The 19799-nt window shown below is 62.5% G+C and overlaps 6 protein-coding genes across 6 annotated transcripts; 2 read left to right on the top strand and 4 right to left on the bottom strand.

The window, feature by feature from the left end:
* Window positions 1-2599: 2599 nt before the first annotated feature.
* Window positions 2600-5268, bottom strand: PFL1_02063 (uncharacterized protein; the record flags this gene model as incomplete). Its single annotated transcript, XM_007879574.1, has 3 exons — window positions 2600-2681; window positions 2800-3973; window positions 5004-5268. 3 exons carry the CDS (start codon window positions 5266-5268, stop codon window positions 2600-2602), a joined length of 1521 nt encoding a protein of 506 aa, XP_007877765.1.
* A 1030-nt stretch (window positions 5269-6298) lies between these two features.
* PFL1_02064 (uncharacterized protein) lies at window positions 6299-7882 on the bottom strand (the record flags this gene model as incomplete). The annotated part of the gene is made up of 2 exons (XM_007879575.1): window positions 6299-7206; window positions 7303-7882. 2 exons carry the CDS (start codon window positions 7880-7882, stop codon window positions 6299-6301), a joined length of 1488 nt encoding a protein of 495 aa, XP_007877766.1.
* An 845-nt stretch (window positions 7883-8727) lies between these two features.
* Window positions 8728-10272, bottom strand: PFL1_02065 (uncharacterized protein; the record flags this gene model as incomplete). Its single annotated transcript, XM_007879576.1, has 7 exons — window positions 8728-8846; window positions 8950-9070; window positions 9161-9298; window positions 9408-9439; window positions 9627-9712; window positions 9811-9907; window positions 9993-10272. 7 exons carry the CDS (start codon window positions 10270-10272, stop codon window positions 8728-8730), a joined length of 873 nt encoding a protein of 290 aa, XP_007877767.1.
* Window positions 10273-13937: 3665 nt separating this feature from the next.
* On the top strand, window positions 13938-15426 carry PFL1_02066 (uncharacterized protein; the record flags this gene model as incomplete). The annotated part of the gene is made up of 8 exons (XM_007879577.1): window positions 13938-14119; window positions 14216-14264; window positions 14371-14416; window positions 14509-14556; window positions 14654-14740; window positions 14829-14914; window positions 15037-15285; window positions 15394-15426. 8 exons carry the CDS (start codon window positions 13938-13940, stop codon window positions 15424-15426), a joined length of 780 nt encoding a protein of 259 aa, XP_007877768.1.
* Window positions 15427-16141: 715 nt separating this feature from the next.
* PFL1_02067 (uncharacterized protein) lies at window positions 16142-18200 on the top strand (the record flags this gene model as incomplete). The annotated part of the gene is made up of 3 exons (XM_007879578.1): window positions 16142-16625; window positions 16719-17192; window positions 17296-18200. 3 exons carry the CDS (start codon window positions 16142-16144, stop codon window positions 18198-18200), a joined length of 1863 nt encoding a protein of 620 aa, XP_007877769.1.
* Window positions 18201-18314: 114 nt separating this feature from the next.
* PFL1_02068 (uncharacterized protein) lies at window positions 18315-19760 on the bottom strand (the record flags this gene model as incomplete). The annotated part of the gene is made up of 3 exons (XM_007879579.1): window positions 18315-18376; window positions 18488-18962; window positions 19068-19760. The coding sequence occupies 3 exons, from the start codon at window positions 19758-19760 to the stop codon at window positions 18315-18317; spliced, it is 1230 nt and encodes a 409-aa protein (XP_007877770.1).
* Between the last annotated feature and the right edge of the window lie 39 nt (window positions 19761-19799).

The raw sequence follows: 19799 nt of genomic DNA on the forward strand, positions 1-19799 counted from the left end.
TTGCATTTTTGCGTGTGATCTAAACCCTGGCCAATGTGTGTAAAGTTCAGATTGCACTTGTACAAGAAATGTCAAATCATAACTTGCACAGCCTGTGCAACTGGGGAAATTGATAATTTCTCTTGCTTTCAGCTGTGAGGTCAGGACTCCACCATCTGTCAAGAAATTCTACAGAAACATCAACCTTTTCTTAGTTGACATCATAGCTAGCAGCAAAATGAATTCATAGCTAGCGTCAAAGGGCAGGTGAATTTGGGCCGTAGGCCACCCTACGGCATGTGATTGGGAGATCGGGGGTCATATACGCTAAAAATGGCTGTAGGCCTGCCTACGGCCAAAATCGGCAATCTCCTACGGCAATTTGGGGCCGTAGGGCTGCCTACGGCCATTTTTCGAAGGGGCCCTACAGCATTCTTGGCCGTAGGCCTCCTACGGCCCTTGGCCGACCCTGACCTGCGCAGAAAATGGCCCTTTCTGCTTATGTCAGCTCAGCTGGCCCGGCAGTTAGGATCCAGGATCTCAGATCGCACCTAATTCATAGCTAGCGTCAAAGGGCAGGTGATTTTGGCCGTACGCCAGCCTACGGCCTGAAATCGGGAAATCGGGGGTCATCTATGCTAAAAATGGCTGTAGGGCCACCTACAGCCGGAAAATTGGGGCGGTAGGGCTACCTACGGCCATTTTCTGAGGGGCAGCTACGGCATTTCCAGCCATAGGGCCTCCCACAGCCTGACGACCCTACCCTGCGCAGGAAAATGGCCCTTTCTGCTTACATCAGCTCAGGAGGCCCTGCGCACGCGCGCTGGCCCCTTTGCTACCTGGCCCTTTGCAAAATCCATCCGCTGCCCGCCTGCCTCTCCTGCCCTCCTACCACCACCACCCGGTGCCAGCCGCCATCACCTGGTGCCAGCTGCCACCACTTGCCAGCAGCCGCCACCACCCGCCAGCATCCGCCAGCCAGCCGTCAGCCAGCCGACAGCGCAGCCAGCAGCCAGCCAGCCCGCCAGCCGCCAGCCGCCAGCCGTCAGCCCTGCCTGCCGCCCAGCGCAGCCACCTGCCCGCCAGCATCCGCCAGCCAGCGTCAGCCAGCCGTCAGCCCAGCGCAGCCACCCGCCAGCCCAATCCAGCCCCCTGGCCCAGCCAGCACCCGCCAGCCGCTCGCCAGCCCAGCCCAGCCGCGTGACTCAGCTGGTACCTGAGCCAGCCAGCCAGCCAGCAGCCACCCAAGCCGTCAGGCCAGCCAGCCGTCAGGCCAGCCAGCCGCCAGCCAACAGCCAGCCGCCCATCCAGCGCAGCCGCCCACCCAGCGTACCCGCCAGCCAAGCGCAGCCGCCGCTCAAGCCAGCCAGCCAGCCAGCTGCCAGCCAGCTGCCCGAGCCAGCCGCCAGCCGGCCCAGCCAGCCACCCGGTGAGCTGCCAGCTGCTGCTGCTCCGCACTGCTTGCTTTCCGCCCCGCTGCCGCCGTCAATCATCGGAGACTTCGGAGAGGCCCTCTCCGGCGTCTCCGATGATTGAGACCACTAACCGCTCTGCTCTGCTCCGCCTGTGCACAGCTCACCTTGCCGATGCCTGCTGGTGTTGCCGCTCTGGTGAGTTGACAGTTGCCGCTCTTCTTCTGCCGCTCCGCTGCGCGCAGTTGCTGACTCCTTTGCTCCCCTCTACTTGCCTGCTCCTCCCTCATCCCCTTGCTTTGCTGCTGCCGCCCCGTCGCCGCACGCAATCACCTGCCTTCCTGCCTCCTTGCCCTGCAACCCACCAATGCTGTTGCTGTGCCGCCGCACATCAGTGTAACTAGATTTTGCAATACAATGCCGGTAGAATACATACGGCTGTGGGTGCGAGGGAGGGCCTACGGTAGGCAGGGCGTAGGGTGCCTACGGCATCTGGGTGCCGTAGGGGATTAACGATCTCCTACGGCACTGCCATATCGTACAAGATCTACGATATCTGAAATCGTAGCCTAAAGCCTGCCCCTAGCTATGATTGCACGTTTTGTGCGCTTTTGGGGAATCACACAAGCTGGCTGCATCTGGATTTCCAAATGCTTGTACATGTGCGATTTTTTCGGACCAGATCCTGCTGCTAGCTATGAATGGTGGAACTGTAAACATGGCTATGCATGCGTGCTTTACCTGCGGATATGGGGATTGTTGGTGTCCTACGGCCCTGCGGTGCGTAGGGGTCCCACGGCCCAAAGTTCGAAGTGGTAGACCGTCTGAGTACGACCGTGGGGGTGCGAAGGAGATCCCAGCTATGTTTGCTTCTTCATACGACGTGCCGGCATGAAGGGAGTATCCGAGTCGGGCCGCGTTTCCGCTCTAGCTTGGTTTCACGGGCGTGCTCGTTGATGCAACTTCCTGACTGATGTCGATCATTGACCCCAAGTTTCCTCCTCGTGACCGTCCATCCCACCGGTGCGCTTCAAGGGCACGGCAGCACTCCCTCCTAGCAGCTCTGAGCTGATATGATCGCGAGCCAACGGCGCGATCTATGTGGTGCCTTTTCGGGGAGGATGGGTGCGTGCAACGGACCAAAAATATACATGCATCCTTCAACGATGCGAGTTGGGAGCTGCGGGGACGGGCCGATGCGAGAGCGCCTAGAGCTTGCCGGCCTCGATGCCCTGCTTCTTGAGCGCGTTGGTCAGGCGGTCGCGGACGGCGTCAAGGAACTCCTCGGTGCTGTAAACGGGCAAAGGATAGGGCGGGGACAAGAGACGAGGGGAGTAGAAGATCAGTCAGACCAAGGAGTCGAAAGACACGTCCTTGCACAGGCTCGAGGGCAGGGCGAGGGACGCACCTGAGGTAGTGCTCGCGCTTGAGGTTCTTGCCGTGCAGGCTGAGGGCGAGGTCCTTTGTGAGCTGGTTGTTGTTGACGCAGTCGATGCACGCCTTCTCGAGCTCCTTGGCAAAAGTGACGAGCTCCTCGTTCTGGTCGAGCTTGCCACGGTGGGCGAGACCGCGGGTCCAGGCGTAGATCGACGCAATCGAGTTGGTCGACGTCTCCTGTCCCTTCTGGTGCTGGCGGTAGTGGCGGGTGACGGTGCCGTGAGCGGCTTCGGACTCGCAGATCTCGCCGTCGGGCGTGAGGAGGACCGAGGTCATGAGGCCGAGGCTCCCGAAGCCCTGGGCAACAATGTCGGACTGGACGTCGCCGTCGTAGTTCTTGCACGCCCACACCATGCCGCCGTCACCCTTGATGATCTGTGCGACGGCGTCGTCGATGAGGCGGTGCTCGTACCAGATGCCCTTGGCGTCAAACTCCTTCTTGTACTGGGTGTCGTAGATCTCCTGGAAGACGTCCTTGAACTTGCCGTCGTAGGCCTTGAGGATGGTGTTCTTGGTCGAGAGGATCATGGGGTAGCCCGACGAGAGCGCCATCTTGAAGCAGGCATGGGCGAATCCGGTGATGGACTCGGTCGTGTTGTACATGCCCATACCAACGCCTCCGCCCTCGGGGAAGTTGAAGATGTCAAAGTGCTGGGCGGGCTGCGACGAGTCTTCGGGCTGGAAGGTCATGGTGAACTTGCCCTTGCCCGGGGCGACAAAGTTCTGGCAGCGGTACTGGTCGCCAAAGGCGTGGCGTCCGATGATGATGGGCTTGGTCCAGCCGGGGACGGGGCGGGGAATGTTTTCGACGACGATGGGCTCGCGGAAGACGGTACCGCCAAGGATGTTGCGGATGGTGCCATTGGGGCTGAGCCACATCTTCTTGAGGCCAAACTCCTTGACGCGCGCCTCGTCGGGCGTGATGGTGGCGCACTTGACGCCGACCTTGTACTTCTTGATGGCCTCTGCGGCCTCGACGGTGACCTTGTCGTCGGTGGCGTCGCGGTGCTCCATGCCGAGGTCGTAGTACTTGAGGTCAATGTCGAGGAAAGGCAGGATGAGCTCCTCGCGGATCTTGTGCCAGATGATGCGGGTCATCTCATCGCCATCGAGCTCGACGACGGGGTTGGCCACCTTGATCTTGGCTGCGGAGCGGAAGGACATGGTGGGCGGTGGGCGCGGAAGTGGCGAGGGGCGGACGAGGGGGGAGGCAAGGTAGCGCGAGACGGTGGCGAGCGAGATGGAGCAACTCAAGTTGTCAGTGGCAGGGCGAGACGGAGACGGAGACGGAGCAAGGTGGTGGTCGCGATGACGAAAGAGGGGCGTCGTGGTGAGTGGTGGGGCGATGAGAACCCAGTGGGGAGCGGGCTAGATGTACCTAGCACTCGGGCGAGGAGGGGGGGCTGCCGCGCCGCTGGGACGAGGGGGCGGCGCGGAGGAAGAAAAGCCGACCGACCGAGGGGAACGGAGGTCTCCGGCCGCGACAAGCGGGTTGGGGACGGGGGGCGCCAGAGGGCAAGCAAGCGGGCGTCCGTGCGGGCGGGCTGCACCCTCCCTCCGGCTGGCTGGCTGACTGGCTGACTGGCTGGGAATTACGGCCTGCTGCTTCTCTGCCCCGTGGCCAATCAAGCGGCCGAAAAAAATGGCGAGCGCCGTTTTGAAATGCGGGGCGCCAGGCCAGGGCCAGCCGGGCGCGCGGGGCAACGACGAGGGCGGCGGCGGGGGCAGCGCAGCGAGGAGGAACCGCAGAGAGCGGATCAGGGATTAACCCTGCCTGGCTGGCAGCCTCTCTTCCCCCACGCTCTACGCTCTGCGCTCTGGCCAGCCAAGGCCAAGCAAGGACAGGCTGGCCAAAGTTTGGAAGAAATCAAGCAGGCAGGGAGCGTCCGTCCGTCCGTCCGTCTTCCCGATGGCCTCGGCCGGCCGGCCGGCCTCCTGCCCGGCCTCTGGCCCTCGCCTTGCTGGGCTGTCCCCCCACCCCAGCCAGTCCCGCCTCTGGTCACCCGCCGACGGCAAAAAAGGCGCGATCTCCGAACCGAGCAGTAGTCGCCCTTAATCCGCCTTGGCCCTTGCTGGGTTCTCGAGGACCTCCCTAAAGCCGGTGCCGATATCAAGCGAATCGGATGCGAAACGGGGCGTGACATCGGGCAGCGACACCGCTCCAAGGACACTCACCGGCAGTCATGGTCGACGAGAAGCTCCGCATGGCGAGCGCCTGGTGGAAGCTTGAGGCCGGGCCCGACGCCGATGCGGCAGGAGCGTAGGCAGCGGCGGCGCCCCGAGACGCCAGAAGCGGCGAGTGGGACGCACGACCGAGTTCCAACATCGGGCGATGGGGGCGGGCCAGATGGGCAGCCGCAGACGACGTCGTCGAGAAGCCACGCGACCCGAGCTGGAGGCCGCGGCTGGCGGCTGTGGTGGCGATGCGGCAAGAGGGCATCTGATTTGGACGTCACAGAGGGGCACGGAGCAGCGGAGGAGGGCTGGTTAGCAACATCATCTTCCAGGAACGAAAGGATGGCCAGCTCGAACCACGGCGCCGCACAGGCACGGCAGAGCGAAAGCAGCATGCGAATGAAGACGAGGTCGCACAGGCAGCCGGAAATCGAAAGCACCGTTAAGCGCAATATGCCAGACGAGGGAGCACGGTCGGTGTTGGGACCGCTGCGACGAGCTGAACTGGGTCGTAGGCGGGCCGGCTCGCAGATGTGAGCGACCAAGCGAAGCAGCGGTAGTCGTTGTGATGTCGGGTAGCCCATATTCGGCCAGCCGGGGTCGACGGTGCCGCAGAGATGGTGAGCCTGACGACGTAAAGCGTGCGATGCCTCCGCGTCGGCGAGATATTGATGGATCTTTGCTGGTCGCAGGTCCATGCACCTCGACCATGAACTGTCCAGCGTGGACGGCTGAGGGCGATCTGGCTGCGGTCGAGTCCGCGATGCGGTCGACGAAGCTTGCTGGGGATGGAGCGCAGCGAGCAGACCACCAGCCTGGGCTCACCTTGGGTTCTTGCTACGTTTGGTTGGGCCAAGGTCAAGGACGTGGAGTGGTAGAGAGGTAAGTCGGGACGAGACAAGCTGCCGATTGCGAGCTGGACAAGCAAGGAGAATAGGGGCACGGCGGTTGGTGGTGGGGATGACAGCGGGCCGACCTCGTCAGGAAGAAGTAGTGGACGTGCGTCTGGGTCGCTTGCAGCAGCAGCCCGGATGGCCGCCAGGCTGGAAGAGGCCATAAAGGGCCCGCGGGGGCCACGGCCGTGAAACTGAAAACAGCGGCCTGCTCCACTTTGCACCTGTCCTAGTCACCGCTTCGTCCCGGCCACAGTCTCGGCCGGCAGGGGGCGTGTGTCGCACCGCAGGCATGCCACCTCGCCAGGCCTGGCGAGGCAGCGCTCGTCGTGATGGGATAAGAGGGGCTGCGATGGCCAGGGCGATACAAGTACAGGAGGGATAGAGAGATGGAACTACCGCTCAGATGACGGTGTTGCTGAGCTCAATGTGTCGGGGCAGCTTGACAAACGTGTCGCACCCGTGGCCGTACAGGCTGACCAGGTCGAGCGAAGACTGATTCTTCCAGTACTCGCAGTAGATCTTGGCCATGGGAAGGCCGTAGCCCAGCCCCGCCAGCGTACCCAGCCCGGAAGCGAGCCCCATCTTGCCCATCTCGGCCAGCGCATCGCCCCCGGTGCCACCCACCGCCTGCATCGCGTACGGCCCGCCTCCCGTCTCCTCGGCCTCGTCTTCTTCGCTCCTGCTGCCGTCCGACGACCCGGCAGTGGTAAAGGCGTAGGAGAAGATGTGGGGCAGGTTGCTGGGCGAAATTCCGCCACCCTGGTCGCGGATCCGCAGCGAGATGTGCGAGGCGCTCTGGGCAATCGTGACAATCACGGGCGGCATCTCGCCCGGCGACTTGGAGCGCAAGTGAGCCTCGGTAGTGGCGCGGTACGAGTTCTTGAGCAGCTCCGTCATGACGTACTCGAGGTGCACGGGAACGCCCGTGTACGTGGCCTCGAGGTCGCCTTCGAGCTGCAGCTCCGGCGCCGACCCTAGTGTGGCCTCGCACAGATCCCGGACAAAGTCGGCGCACATCCTCGTCATGCGCGCCGGCGAGAGCTGCGTCTCGATGATGCCGATGGCCGTGGGCGATCCGTAGGCGTGCGCGCTCAAATCCTCGGGCGACGAGGGAGATGGCAGGTCTGGGTCGAGCTGGTGCAGGTTGTTGGAGAGCGCCGGGCGGATGTGTTCCATGCCCTGCGAGGTGGCCGAGAGGGCAAGGTGCTGCTCGGCGATCATGCGGATCGCGACGCGGCTGTGGATCGCCCCGTCGAGGAAGGAAGAGATCTGACGAGCGTCCATGTAGCGCTTCGACTCTTGGAACCCTGCGGGGGTGGCAGATGTTGCAAGACGAAATGGGGGGCGTGTCAGTCTCGCCTGGTCCGCTGCTGCTGGCTCGAGCCTCGCTCGCGGCGACTCACCTCGGGCCAGCGTCGGGATGTTTTGGGCGTGGGCACTGACGAGGTCCTCGAGGACCGCGGTGAACTTGACATTGTCCTCCTGCGTCTGGATGGGCCCGAACTTGGCAATGGTCTCGAAGCTGCCAGCGTACAGCCTGGCAATCTTTGAGATAAAAGGATTGCTGCCTACGATGAAGGGAAGCGCCCTGAAGCCGCCGACGCGGCGGGCGAGGCGGATGGGCAGCTCGCGCTGCGTGTGCTGCGCCGAGGCGAGGAGCTGCTGGGGCGTCGGAGGCTGACCAGGCTTGCCGCCCTGCGCCATCAGCTGTCGCAGCGTCAGCGGTGCCGGTGAGAGGTTGAGGTAGCGGGAGAGGAGGTCTGGCGAGGCGCCAAACGTGGAGAAGGAGGATGGTGGTGGGTATAAGGGCTCTGCGTCTGCGCTGCTGGATGGGGGCAGGAAAGGTTCTGGCGGCGGGAAGTAGCTGGCTTGAGGGGTGGTCGACGTCGATACGAGACGAGTCGCTGCTGGCAGTCGCCGTCGACTGGCTCGCAGCAGCAGCGGCGGCGCTTGCCGTGCGGCTGCGAAGATGATGCGCGGCATCGCCGTGGCGCTCAAGGTGCTAATCGAGGCTGCCAACGAACAGCAGCGATCGCAGAAATTGTTCCGTTGCGTTTGGTGGAGCGGCGACTCTGGCGCAGTGTAGGGCGGCCTCTTTGGTGAGTGCGATGCAAGCAACGGCGGGTCGAGCAGTGCTGGGTGGCCGTGTCGTTGCTGGAAGCGGCAGAGGTGGTGATGGGGCAAACGAAAGCGACGAGTCAGACATTCCCTTTGGATTGGCTCGGGCGACAGGAGACGACGAGTGGAGGGCACGCACGGACGTGCCTCTGAGGGGGAAACTGCTGCAGCAGCAGCGGCAATCCTACTGAGCAGCATGCTCAACAGCTTGCTCGTGGCGACTTGATCGCTGCTCAAGCCGCCTTGACACCATGTTGCAAGGTGTGAAGATGTGTGTGCAGCTGAAATGGCACTTGCAGCACTGCGGTAAAGCTGCAGCAAGTCGGCAGCCGGCACGGAGCCAGCGCGGGATCGCCGCAGCCCTTGCAAATGGAAACCGCTAGACACAACCCATACTCACCAGCAAGCGTCTGGCCTGATTGATAGCGCAGGTAAGATTAAGCCAAGTCGGAAACAAGCACACCAGGTGTTGCCCTGTTGCCTACTTTGCCCATCCACCGCCGGACGCTGGAACCGCCAGCGCCGCGCCAAGTCAAAATCACGCGCACAATCTGCAGGCCGATGAAAACGATGGCATTACTACCGATGGTATGGAAATCAGGACAGAGCAGGAAGAAGGGGGTAGTCGAGCCCCTACGACAAAGAGGGGGCGGGAGTCGAGGGACGAAAAAAGGAAAGAGAGTGGGTGTGATGACGGGGCGATTGCACATCTAACGCTGCGACTTGGGTGCGAGCGAGATGACGGGCAGGGTAAAGTACGAGTTGTTCTTGGTCAACATCGAGGCCGTTCCGAGGTAGAAACCAAACGCAGCCGTGATGATGCCCCAAGCTGCGGCGGTGGCACAAAAGCGAGTGCAACAAGGGGGGATTGTCAGCTCGACATCGTTCGGGAGATGGTAAACAAGAGCGAAGTGACAGCAGTGAGCACTCACCACCGCCGGCGATCTTGAGAGTGTGGTTGTCGAGGTAGTAGTGCAGTCCGAGGAGGATGAACGTGATCCAGAGCGCGAAGATGAGCGCGAACAGAGCGACGGATCCGCGGAGGGACGCAATCTGTCACACGCGGCGAGTCGAGGACCAAGGGGATTCGGAAGTCAGTTCGTGGCAGGAAACGTATCCTCCTCGCTCACGCTTCGCACTCACGAGGTACACGGTCGTGATACCGAACCAGATCCAGAGGTAAAGGCCGATCGCGTCCGCCTCCTCGCCCGCGAAAGGCGATCCCGTAGCGTAAACACCGGGGCGACCGTTGTAGGTTCCCGTGATGCCAAAGAACGGAATCTGAAGGAGGGAAAAGGCGGGGATGGTCCGGAGCGGCCGTCAGCACCCCGAACACCATCCCAAGTCATCGCAGAACCATCTTTGGACGCCGGCAACATCACAAACGTACCAATATCATCGAGAAGCCCCACCAAAAGAGGCCTGTATGACACGGGAAAAGCGAATCAGAGCATGTCAGGGATGTGTAGCGGGTGTAGGAGGTGCAGGAGGGGTGATGTTGAGCAAGGGGGCGAAGGGGGACGCGACGCGGCGGTAGCAGCTCGCGGGTGGCGGCGACAACGACGACGGCGTCGGGAATGTGGAGGCAGGTCGAGTAGTGGATGCTTACCGAAGCTGCAGAAGACGGTGGCGCCAAAGGTGTTGCCGCAGGCAAACTCCCACAAGCCGGCGAGGTACTGGGCGCCACCACCGAAGCTGTTTTCGAGGTCGACGAGGCAAGAGGAAGTGCCGATCAGCATGTTGCTGTCCTGCTGGCGACAGGACATCGCGGCATGGTAGGATGAGACACTCACACGAGGGCGTAGGAGAGAATGGCGTTGGGGACCTGGACACCGGCGGCCTCGACGTTGTACAGCGAAAGGAGAAGCGTCGTGGTCGAGAAGCCAAAGACTGTCGAAGCACGGAATAGAACAGCAACGGGCCGGCCGTCAGCGGAACGAGTCTTTCAGGGAATTCCAAGGGCCATGGAACTCACCTCCGAGTGGCAGCGGGTTGGCGATCCTGCGGTGTGCGTTGCCGATGGCGATCAGGTCGTCGTCGGCGAGATGTCCGCCGGCGGTGAGCTGGCGCTTGAGCGAGTAGCCCTGGGCGTGGTACTGGGGAGCCTGGTGCGCGATGGTGCCGTTCCCATTGGCGGCGTGCTTCTCGTTGTGGAGCGAGCCAGAGTTGTTGCCGTTGACTTCGGTGCCCACGGCGGTGTGGTTGCCGTTGGCGGCGGCGGTGTTGGGCTCCGTCATCGCGTAGCCGGAAGACATGTTGGGCGCGCGGTCGTTCACTGGTAGCGGAATAGGTGGCGGACTCAAGGGAGGACGGAGGTGGTGGTGGTGGTGAATGAGGAGGATGGGATGGAAGGGGAGGGGAGGGGACCGATGGAGAACAAGAGTAGTGAAAGGACCAACGGACGATGGCCAGGATGGTCGACAAGGGGTTGCGGGGGGCGGTCAGGTCGTTGTCCTCGTCGGACTGTGGGTTGTTTGGCAACGGCCACTCGCTTCTCGTCTGTCCTAGAGCGCGGTACTTACCTGGGACTGCACCACGGAGAGCTCGAGGGCCTTTGCCCCGCCAAAGGGGGGCCCCGCCGCTTCGTCAGACGTATGTGCCTGGCACTGGGTTGCGCTGGCGAACTCCCGACTAGAGCCCTCATTCCTGTTACTCAGAGTAGTGCCCCCGACGGCACATCCACCGCTGGGACCGGATCTCGTGGGTCTTGGTCCGTCTGGTCTCGGCAAGTCTCGAAGCGATTGCAGGACGGCGTGTACCGGTAGCCGGGAAGAGTGCCGGGTCAGCCTGCCATAGGCGGACAAAAAAAGGGGAAGTCTTGCGATGTCTGCCCGCCATCTCCGGAACGAGCGAGCGGAAAGTCAACAGAACCTGGTGGTGACACACACCACGCACGATGCGGTGCCTGGAGAGTGAGCTGATGCGAAGTGCGTACACGAACAAAGGTGGCCAGAGCGTCTCGGGGTGGACGGTGGTCGGGCCACGGACGAGGCCGAGAAGCGACGACGAAGACGAAGACGACGACGACGACGACGACGACGGCAACAAATGCGGGGTATGTAGGCAAGCGAGCGGGCAGGCAGGCAGGCACGCAGGCAGGCAGGCAGGCACCGCGGGCTGCGTTAGCGTGGAAAGGCTGGAAAAAGGAAGGTTTTCCACTCCAGCGGGGCATGCTGGCTGCCATGCTGCGCCGCCGATAGGCGGGGGACCAGTTGGTGTCATCGACCGGGTGTTTCATAAACCAGCAGCTGTGCACGCTCACACTACTCCTGCTTTGCACTCTGATCGAGCAGTGCCGCTTATGATCGAGTACAGTAGGAATCCCTCTCGCCGAGGTGGCCTCATGACCTACCGTTCTCGGCAGAGCGGTGACGGCGTGTTTACGATGTCTTGATGCCGCGCCGCACGCGGAGAGCCGGGGGGGAGTCGGCGGGTGTCACTCAAGGGAGGCCCGTGGTCCTCGAGATGCGGGGAATGGGCGTCTACGGTGCTTTAGCCGTGTGCGACACCCTAGCCTGCCGGTCCAAGCGAGCCCATCCAATGGTTCGGCAAGCCACCTTTTCTCCATCATCGCGCGGCGGCGACGGCGGCCGGGGAAGCAGAAAAACACGCGCCCCCCCGCCCCCCCGCCCCCCCCGCCTCCTGTGTGTGGCTTGGCTGCGCGTCGTCCACCCGGCTGGCCTTCCGTATCTGACCTCTAAATCGAGCCACTTCGATCCACTCAGCGCACAAGCGGCGATGGAGCTGGATATTCTTGGCGTGGACGAGAGGGGGTAGGCGAAGATGATGAGCAACGATCGACGCTCGGCGGTGGCGCTCCGAGTGGCATCCTACACTATTGTACAGAATATTTCTCTATGCATCCATTCATGACGGAAAGCGGAGAGAGGCCAGAAGTCGACAGACGGTGCTCACTACTGTATCTGTCACACTACTGATTTCCTGCCTGCTAGGATTACCGTCAGAGTATCGGCATACAGATCAGCTGGCCGTCTGCCAGGCACAGTACGTAGTAACCAGGAGACAAATTGGCCGCGATGGAGCGTCGCAAGTCCAACTTCCGACGCCGCCGGGCATCGGCACGTCGCCGTTCCAAAAAGAAAAAAGCGACGAAGGCCGCGCGTCAATAATTTTGCTCGGCTTGACGACCGGATGGTTGACACTCCGCCTTCCACGAGGAAAGGGGGGCCGAAAGCAAGTGAGACCTGGCCAGGCACCCACCGGTCCCTACGCAAGTCCCCCTCCCCTCGGGACAACAACTCCGTTTGCCGTGCCGTATTGAGACCTCTGAAGTCCGTGACTCGGTCGTCGCCGCCGTCGGGTCCAAGCACAGCGCAGAAACACCTTTGGCTTCACCTACAGTAGGTACCTACGTAGCGAGATCTCGCTCCTCGAGGAGGGGGAGATCAAATCAATAAGAGAAAAGCTACGCGGTAATCGCCAAGGTGCGTCGGTAGCGGGGAGAAGCGTCGCTTGACTGCGATCGGCGGAGTTGGCAGGCCTCGCAGACCCGCGAGCATGTGCCGTTGCAGCAGTTACGTGGAGACGAGGCATGCGTTGCAGCTAGCCATGCCATGACGAGTGCCAAGCAGAGGTGAGCGCCGCCGCGCCTTTTTTGGCGCTACCGTACGCTCTCGAAATCAGACGAGAAACGAGCGTGGATGGAATACGGACGGCGGACCAGGACGAGCCGAACAAGCGGGAGGCTGACCCACCAACGTATGTACACACACTTTGGCATGCTGGATGCCGTGGTTGGACTTTGCTGGGGCGGATGTACATACACAGGCCGCACGTTGGTGGCGGGGGGGGGGATGCGATGGTGGTGGGGCTTTGCGTTGACTTTGTGCGCGCGCTGGCGGTGGCCTGCGCTTTGGATGTTGCGTGCGTCTGCGCGGGGCGTGCAACGCTCAGAGGCAGGTACAGACGAACCTCCGCGGCGACGGCGGGTCAATGCATGCATGCAGAAGCGGGCGGGCGCGCAGGTGGACCGGAGGCAGGCAGGCAGGCAGTGAGGCAGGCCTCGGGCATGCCGGCCTAACTAGAGCCTCTGACACAGACAGACACGAGTCGAAATGCGGGGGTCACCGGTACGCGACTGCCGAACCTCGCCCAGCACCTGGCTGGCTCCATACCGGCTTGGCTTTGCCTGGCACGCCCTTTGGTGCCTCTTCTTCCACCTGGACAGAGGATCGCAATTTGGTTGAGCCGGAACCATCATTGCCGAGTCTCGGTGCCACCTTGTAACCGTGTCCCATATGAGTACACCATGCCTACCGCGCCACCTGACGGGCTAAGCGCCCGTGCCGTGACCTGGAGTCATGAGAGAGTACGAGTGCGGTGGTACGGTACTCTGTAGGTAGGTACTCTGTAGGTACCTAACCGCAAGACGCCCGCTAGGCGTCCCGCCGTCTCGATCTTCGGCATCGCCCTGACGGGCAACACATACAGATGAGCTGAAGCTCAAGACCGCCGCTCCTCGGCTCGCTGATGTCGCCCGTCGACCAGCCGTGTGTCACCCCCGCATCGGTCACCGTTCTGCCCCTCGTTGGTGTCATACCGTGTCTACCGTATCCCCGCACCAGAGTCCCGCCCGTTCTTTGTGGAGCCCCGACGCACGCCTTGCCCTTATTCCCCCGTGGGTGTTTACCCCCAAAGCCCGGCTACGCCCGCCCCCGTCTGTCTGGACTGTTTCGTCTCCTTGGTCGTTCGCAAGCTTGCACGACCCCCTCTCTCTAACCCTCCCCCTTTCCCCTCGACCTGACCATTTTCTACTCTACGGACCCGCAACCCACCTGCTCCTCGCCCCTACCGTCGCCACCACCACCACCACCACCACCCTCCCTGCCCTGGCCATCCGTCCGCCCCCTTCCTACACCAACCGACCACCAACGCTCACGCACAACTGCGAACCGCGACCATGACCACCCCTTACCGTGTGCCATCGCTCAAGGCCCAGTTTGGCCTGGCCGAGGACCCCAATGCCCCAGCCCACATCACCACTTCGGCCGGCCACAAGCTCACCCGCACAATCACACCCGGCGGCCATGAGCTCGACTCGACCCAGCCCGGTTTCCCTGTGTACCACCGCAGGATCGCAAAGTGAGTCACAGCGTCGTGGAGCCATTGCTGAACAAGCGTATGAGTGGGAGCGAGAAGGCTGACTGCCCCGCTGCCTTGATCATCCTCGCATCACAGCCCCGTCCCGTTGATGTCGATCGCCACAGGTGCCTCTCTCATGATCCTGGTGCGTGTCGGACAGGCCACTATTGGCTTGCCTCCGGCCAGCATCCTCTTTGACGTCCTTCTGACCCTTTGTGCCGCTTGTCGATCGCCTTTCTGCCGCTATGCAGGGCTTCGGTCTTTGCAAGATCCGCAACATTGAGAACTACACCATCTGTGAGTTGCTGACCGCCCAACACAGTTCCGCCTCTGTAGTCTCGACGTGTGCACTTACACGTCCCCTGCGTACCTGCCCCCATCGCAAACAGGGTACACCGTCGGTCTCCCCCTTGGCATGGTGGGCAACTTTACTGCCTGTGAGTGCCTGCGTGCGGTGCCGTGCCTGTCGTGCCGTAGGATCGGACAAGGTGGCTGACATCGGATCGCATTCCCTGCCCCGCCCACATTGTGTAGCCATGTTCGCCTTCGCCGAGGGTTCCACCTTCCTTGCCACCCTCGCCGGCACCCTCGCTGGCCTGCTCGGAGGTCTTGCCATCTGCTGTGAGTCGTCGGATGTGTCGCGTGTCGAAACAGAACCGAGACTGATCCAGGACCTCGCCTTCCCCGCCACACTCCTTCTTTGGCGCAGTCCTTCCCTGGGCCGGTGTCCAGGCCTCGTACGTCGTCGGAGCGGCCGGTAACATTCAGCAGGGAACTCTCGACTTTTACACTGCTGTGAGCGGCCAGATAGCGGTGTTGCTCCGTCCCGGTTTCCTGATGGTATGGTCTACAGCGCTGTTGCTGACAACGTGTGAGCTCTTCACCCGCTGCATCCCCTGGTCTTGCGTCCCCAACAGGTTTCGATGGTGACGCTGGTTGGAATGGTCCCGCTCTTCTGCATCCTGCTGGCTTCGCTGCGCTCGTCGGTCCCTGTGACGCAGTCGATCACGCTCATCATCATCGCGCTCATCCTCGAGGGCGTAAACAACCTCCAGTACCCGCGTCCCGCGCTCCAGACGGCAGGCGGCGTCATCTTTATCATCGTTGGCGTGACGCTCGAGTACCTGGCAGTCGCCGTCATGCTCCAGGAGGAGGGCCTCAAGCTTGTGAGTCCACTGTGCAGCCCGCACTAAAAAGAAAACGGAGGGGCGACTGAAAAGCTGACCGCGTTGCTCTGTTCGTCTCGTTGCTTCTGCGCCACTGCCCCTTTTCAGCTCCCCGTCATGCCCCTTCCTCGCGTCGAATGAGCGGCCGAGTTGGTATACCTACCGACGGCCAGGAGAAGTTGGCCTGTCATTCACTTTCTTTGCTTTAGTAGCTGGCTGCGGGCGAGGGCTACGGCGTCGCAAGGCGTGCCAGCTTCGTCGCAAGTCGCCTCGTCCGCACCTATTCCCTCTGACCCTCTTTCTCTTCTTCACTTGGCGCTCTTGTCCTACCCAACTGTTGCTGCACGTCCGCGCCTGCTCACGTCGTTGGTGGCGGTCCAAGGGCCTCGTGCGCCTAGCGACCCTTCTGTTTCACCTCATCTGCTGCCTTCGTAATCTATCACCTGGAGTTGTTCAAGTGGCACATTGTGGCGCTCACTGCTGCCCCTGGATGTTTGGTGGCACGGTGATGGTGCGAGAGTGTGTGTACGAAAGGTCATGTCGGCCGCTGCCAACGTGAGGACAAAGAACGCGCTCGGGCCTACTTTAGAGGCTGGTGAAACCCGAATTAATTGAATGGCGGTGCTGGTCCCGACTCCCGAACTCGGCTTCGGCCTCCGCACAGCCCCCCCCACCCGCGGACGGATCAAGGGGCGACGGAGTCTAGTCGACCTGCTGGCATACCGCACCTTTGGCCTCCTCCTCTTCCCCTCTTCGCACCACCGTGCCTTCTCCTTATCATCATCAAATATCGTCATCTTCTTCTCATATCCGCCTCCCCCTCTTCACCCCGATCGACCGAAAACGACAGCCAACAATGTCCGAACCGGTGCAAACCGACAAGCTCGACCTGACGGAACTCGACCACGCACTCAACGAAGAGGGCGCCGCGTCCACCTCCCGCAAGGACAATTCCTTGGCAAGCCACTCCGAGACACTGTCCCAACCACCGGCTGATGCCACTGCTGCACAGGTAGTGGACAAAGACAAGGAGGAGCCCAAGAGGGAAGGCTCGCCAGATACCCTGTCGCCCAACTCGGCTCGATCCCTCTCGCCCGTTCCCGCTGCGAAACCCGAGATGGCTTCCACGTATACGGCAGCCCCTTCGCCGCCGAAGACGACGACGACGACGACGACGAAGACGACGACAGCGACGAAGGATCAGCAGCAGCAATCGAAGAACGACGAGCAGAGAGATCGGATCGCGACGCCGGTACAGGAACTCAAGGCCATGTTCCCCGACTTTGACCCAGAGACTATCGCTGCCGTCCTCGCATCTTCCGCCGGCAACCAGGAGGCTGGTGAGTGTTCCCTCCGGTCACGGCCATTCTTCTTCGTGAAAGACTGACACTGACGCCGTGGATCGGTCGGATCGAACTCGCGAAACACTGCAGCGGTCAATGCGCTCCTGCAGATGTCCGATCCATCCTACCGCCCTGCGCCGTCTTCGACCGGCAGTCAAACCGACTCGGATGCATTGTTGGCTCAGACACTCGCAGCGGAAGAGGAGCGCAACCACCAACTTCGCCAACGTCAGTTCCAGCAGCAGCAAGCAGCTGCCGCAGCTGGAGGGAGAGGAGGTGGCGGGTCGGGGGCGTTCTTCAGCGAGCTCACCTCGCTGATTGGTGGAGGTGCCGGTGGTGGCGGTTCGCAGCCCACGACGCCGAGCTACGACGCCAACAACCTCACATATCAGCCACGAGTGCGTCGTCAACCCGCATCGGCTTCCGCAAGAGCTGCCTACGCCGCCCCTTCTCCCGGCAGCGGACTGGGCGCTGGTGGCAACACGAACCAGAGCGTCGTTCCGGGCATGCCCGGACCCAACGAGGCAAAGCAGTGGCAGGACGGCATCAACCGGATGGCTGAGAGTGGGTACTGGCTTGGTCCGCATTTCACGCGAGCAAGCCCGAAAACTCATCGACCATCCATCCCGCTTCGCCCCGCTCTGTCCGCTTCCCACACTCTCTGCAGCCGGACTGGCGCGGGCAGCCTCGACCTTTTCATCCCTCAAGCAACGCGCCGAGGCTGCGCTTGCTAACAGCCAAACTCCAAGCCCAGGCGGTCAGTCGACTCCGACCGGCTCATCCCCCAGCGGCGCCGGCAGCGGCAACGGCGGAGGAGGAGGATTCTGGCGCGGCGGCGGAAGTGGAGGCAACAACCCAACAACGGGCCGGGGCGGAGGTGGCGCATCGAGCTACCTGCACAACCTAAGCGGTGCCTTTGCCGGACACCCTCGTGGCGGCGCAAGCGGAGGGAGCGAAGACTCGGTGGGCGGGCTGGCATCGCCCAAGTCGCCCCAGATGGGAGACTACGACCGCGACCCGTCGCCAGTGGGTGACAACGAGCTGGCAAAGATCCTCGCACGGGGCCGCGGCAACGGCAGCCAGTCGTTCTCGGCTGGTCGCAGCGCGGTCGACAACGGCAAGAATCGCGCACTCGCTGACCGATACAACACTAGCACCGGCGGTGGACGTGGTGCTGCCAGCGGCGCCGGTGCCGGTGCGGGCGATGTATCGACGGACGGATATTCGGGATGGGATCAAGCCGGCCGGACCCCGATCCGCATCAATGATCACTCCCAGTTCGCCGCGAGCGCCCAAGGTACGGGTGCGGATGCGGCCGCGGGTACGGGAACGGCCAAAGTCAAGGACAGCATCGCAATGATGGATTCGGCCGGGGGCAGGGGCGTCACGTCTTCGGCGCCCGCTGCTTCGACCGCTTCGACCGCAGCGGCTGCGGGCGCAGGTGCAGGGCTTGGACTCGCTGCGGCCGCTGGGGCTGGTGCGACATCGTCTTCGAGCAGCGCAGGAGGAGACGATGGGTCGGATTCCGACGACCTCGAGTATGTCAGCAACCCGTTCGAGGACGAGGACTGAGGCACTGCTGTTGTTGTGTATCTATCGACCGACAGTCATGGACAGGCGAGATGAGAAGCCAAGCCGTAGTGTGGTATCATCGTGGTCGTTGCTTTGTTTATGCGACTGTGGCACTCAGATGTCTGACGGCGGCTCGGGAAGCCAGAGGACGAGTTGGGACGATCCGGTGGTCAATTCTTGGCGGCGGGCGGGATTGCGAGGGCGTGGTTGGAAGAACGAGGAGCGAGGATGGTCAGATGGTGGTCGGAGAAGGGCAAGGGTCAGGGCGCGCGGCCGATCCGACTCACGAGCCAGCCTCGGGCTGAAGGCGAGACAGCGGACGGGGCCTTCGTGGCCCGGGATGACGGTGGTGGGGTTGAGGTTGGGTATGTCGCCACCCGCCGGGTATCCCTGCTGCCCCTGTTGCTGTTGTTGTTGCGGCTCGTCGGGGATCTTCCAGACGACAATCTGGCCATTGGCCGAGCCGGCGAGGACCAGCTTGCCGTCCGACGTCCAGCAAACTTCGGCACCACTGATGCCGGCCTCTGGAACCATGCCGATGGGGGCGCCCGATGCGTTTTCCAGGCCAGAGTGTCCGACGAGGCGATGCAGGATGGCGCCGGAGAACGAGTCGACGACGTAGTGGACGTCGCCCGAGGTGCCGACGAGGAGGTGACCGCCCTCGTTGTTGAACTCGAGCGAGGTGATGATGGGGTACCGCGGCGGCATCGATATCTGCGACAGAGCGCGGGTGTCGTCGAGGTGGATGGTGAGGAACGGGGCCTGCGCGGAGGGGCAAAGTCAGGAGGGGAGGCATGGGGAAGGGGTCAACACCGAGCATGTACTCTCAACAAAGCGCATCGACGAGGTGGGCCGGCTGCCACCCACCTGGTCAAACTTGCGCGTGTCGTAGAGGAGGATGGCGCTGCGCTGGTTGAGTGCGATGGCAAAGACCTTTCCGGTGAGGTCGTAAGCGACGACGGGGTGGCCTTTGAGGTTGAGGTGGCCCTGGCTGGTGGGCGAGCGGAGGTCCCAGAGGCGTACCGAGTCGTCGACGGCGGCCGAGAGGAAGGTGTCGTCGACGGGGCTCATTTCGAGGCCGACGACCTTGCCGGTGTGGCCGCGAAAGTACTGGAGGTAGGAGTTGTGGTGTACCGAGTGGTAGCGGATGGTTTCGTCCTGCTTTGTGCTGGCGTAGATGACCGAGGACGAGTGGTGGGTGAACCTGGCGAGGTGGCAGCCGTACTTGTTGCTGACGGTCTCGTGGACGTGCTTGCCCGTGATGCAGTCGTAGATGTGGAGCGTCTCATCGCTCGACGACGAGAGGACGAGCTGACCGCGGTCGTCGTAGCATAGCGATGTGATCTGCGAGTCTGGCTTGCGGGAGTAGGAGTAGACTTTGGCGGGTCTGAACGTGGCGAGGTAGGGCGCGGTGAGGGTGACGGGTTCCGAGAGCGCGGGTGCTGCCTTGGACGACGACGACGGCGACGACGACGATGATGGGCCTTTGGTGGATGGCAAAGAGGACGAGGAGGATGCCGCGGCGTTGGAATGTGTCGCCGCGGAGGAGGTGGCTGCCATTGCGTTGTGTGACGGTGGCGACGGTGGCGACGGAGGCGA

The sequence above is a fragment of the Pseudozyma flocculosa genome, assembly GCF_000417875.1.
Source record: "Pseudozyma flocculosa PF-1 unplaced genomic scaffold scaffold00005, whole genome shotgun sequence".
NCBI classification, from domain to species: Eukaryota; Fungi; Basidiomycota; class Ustilaginomycetes; order Ustilaginales; family Ustilaginaceae; genus Pseudozyma; species Pseudozyma flocculosa.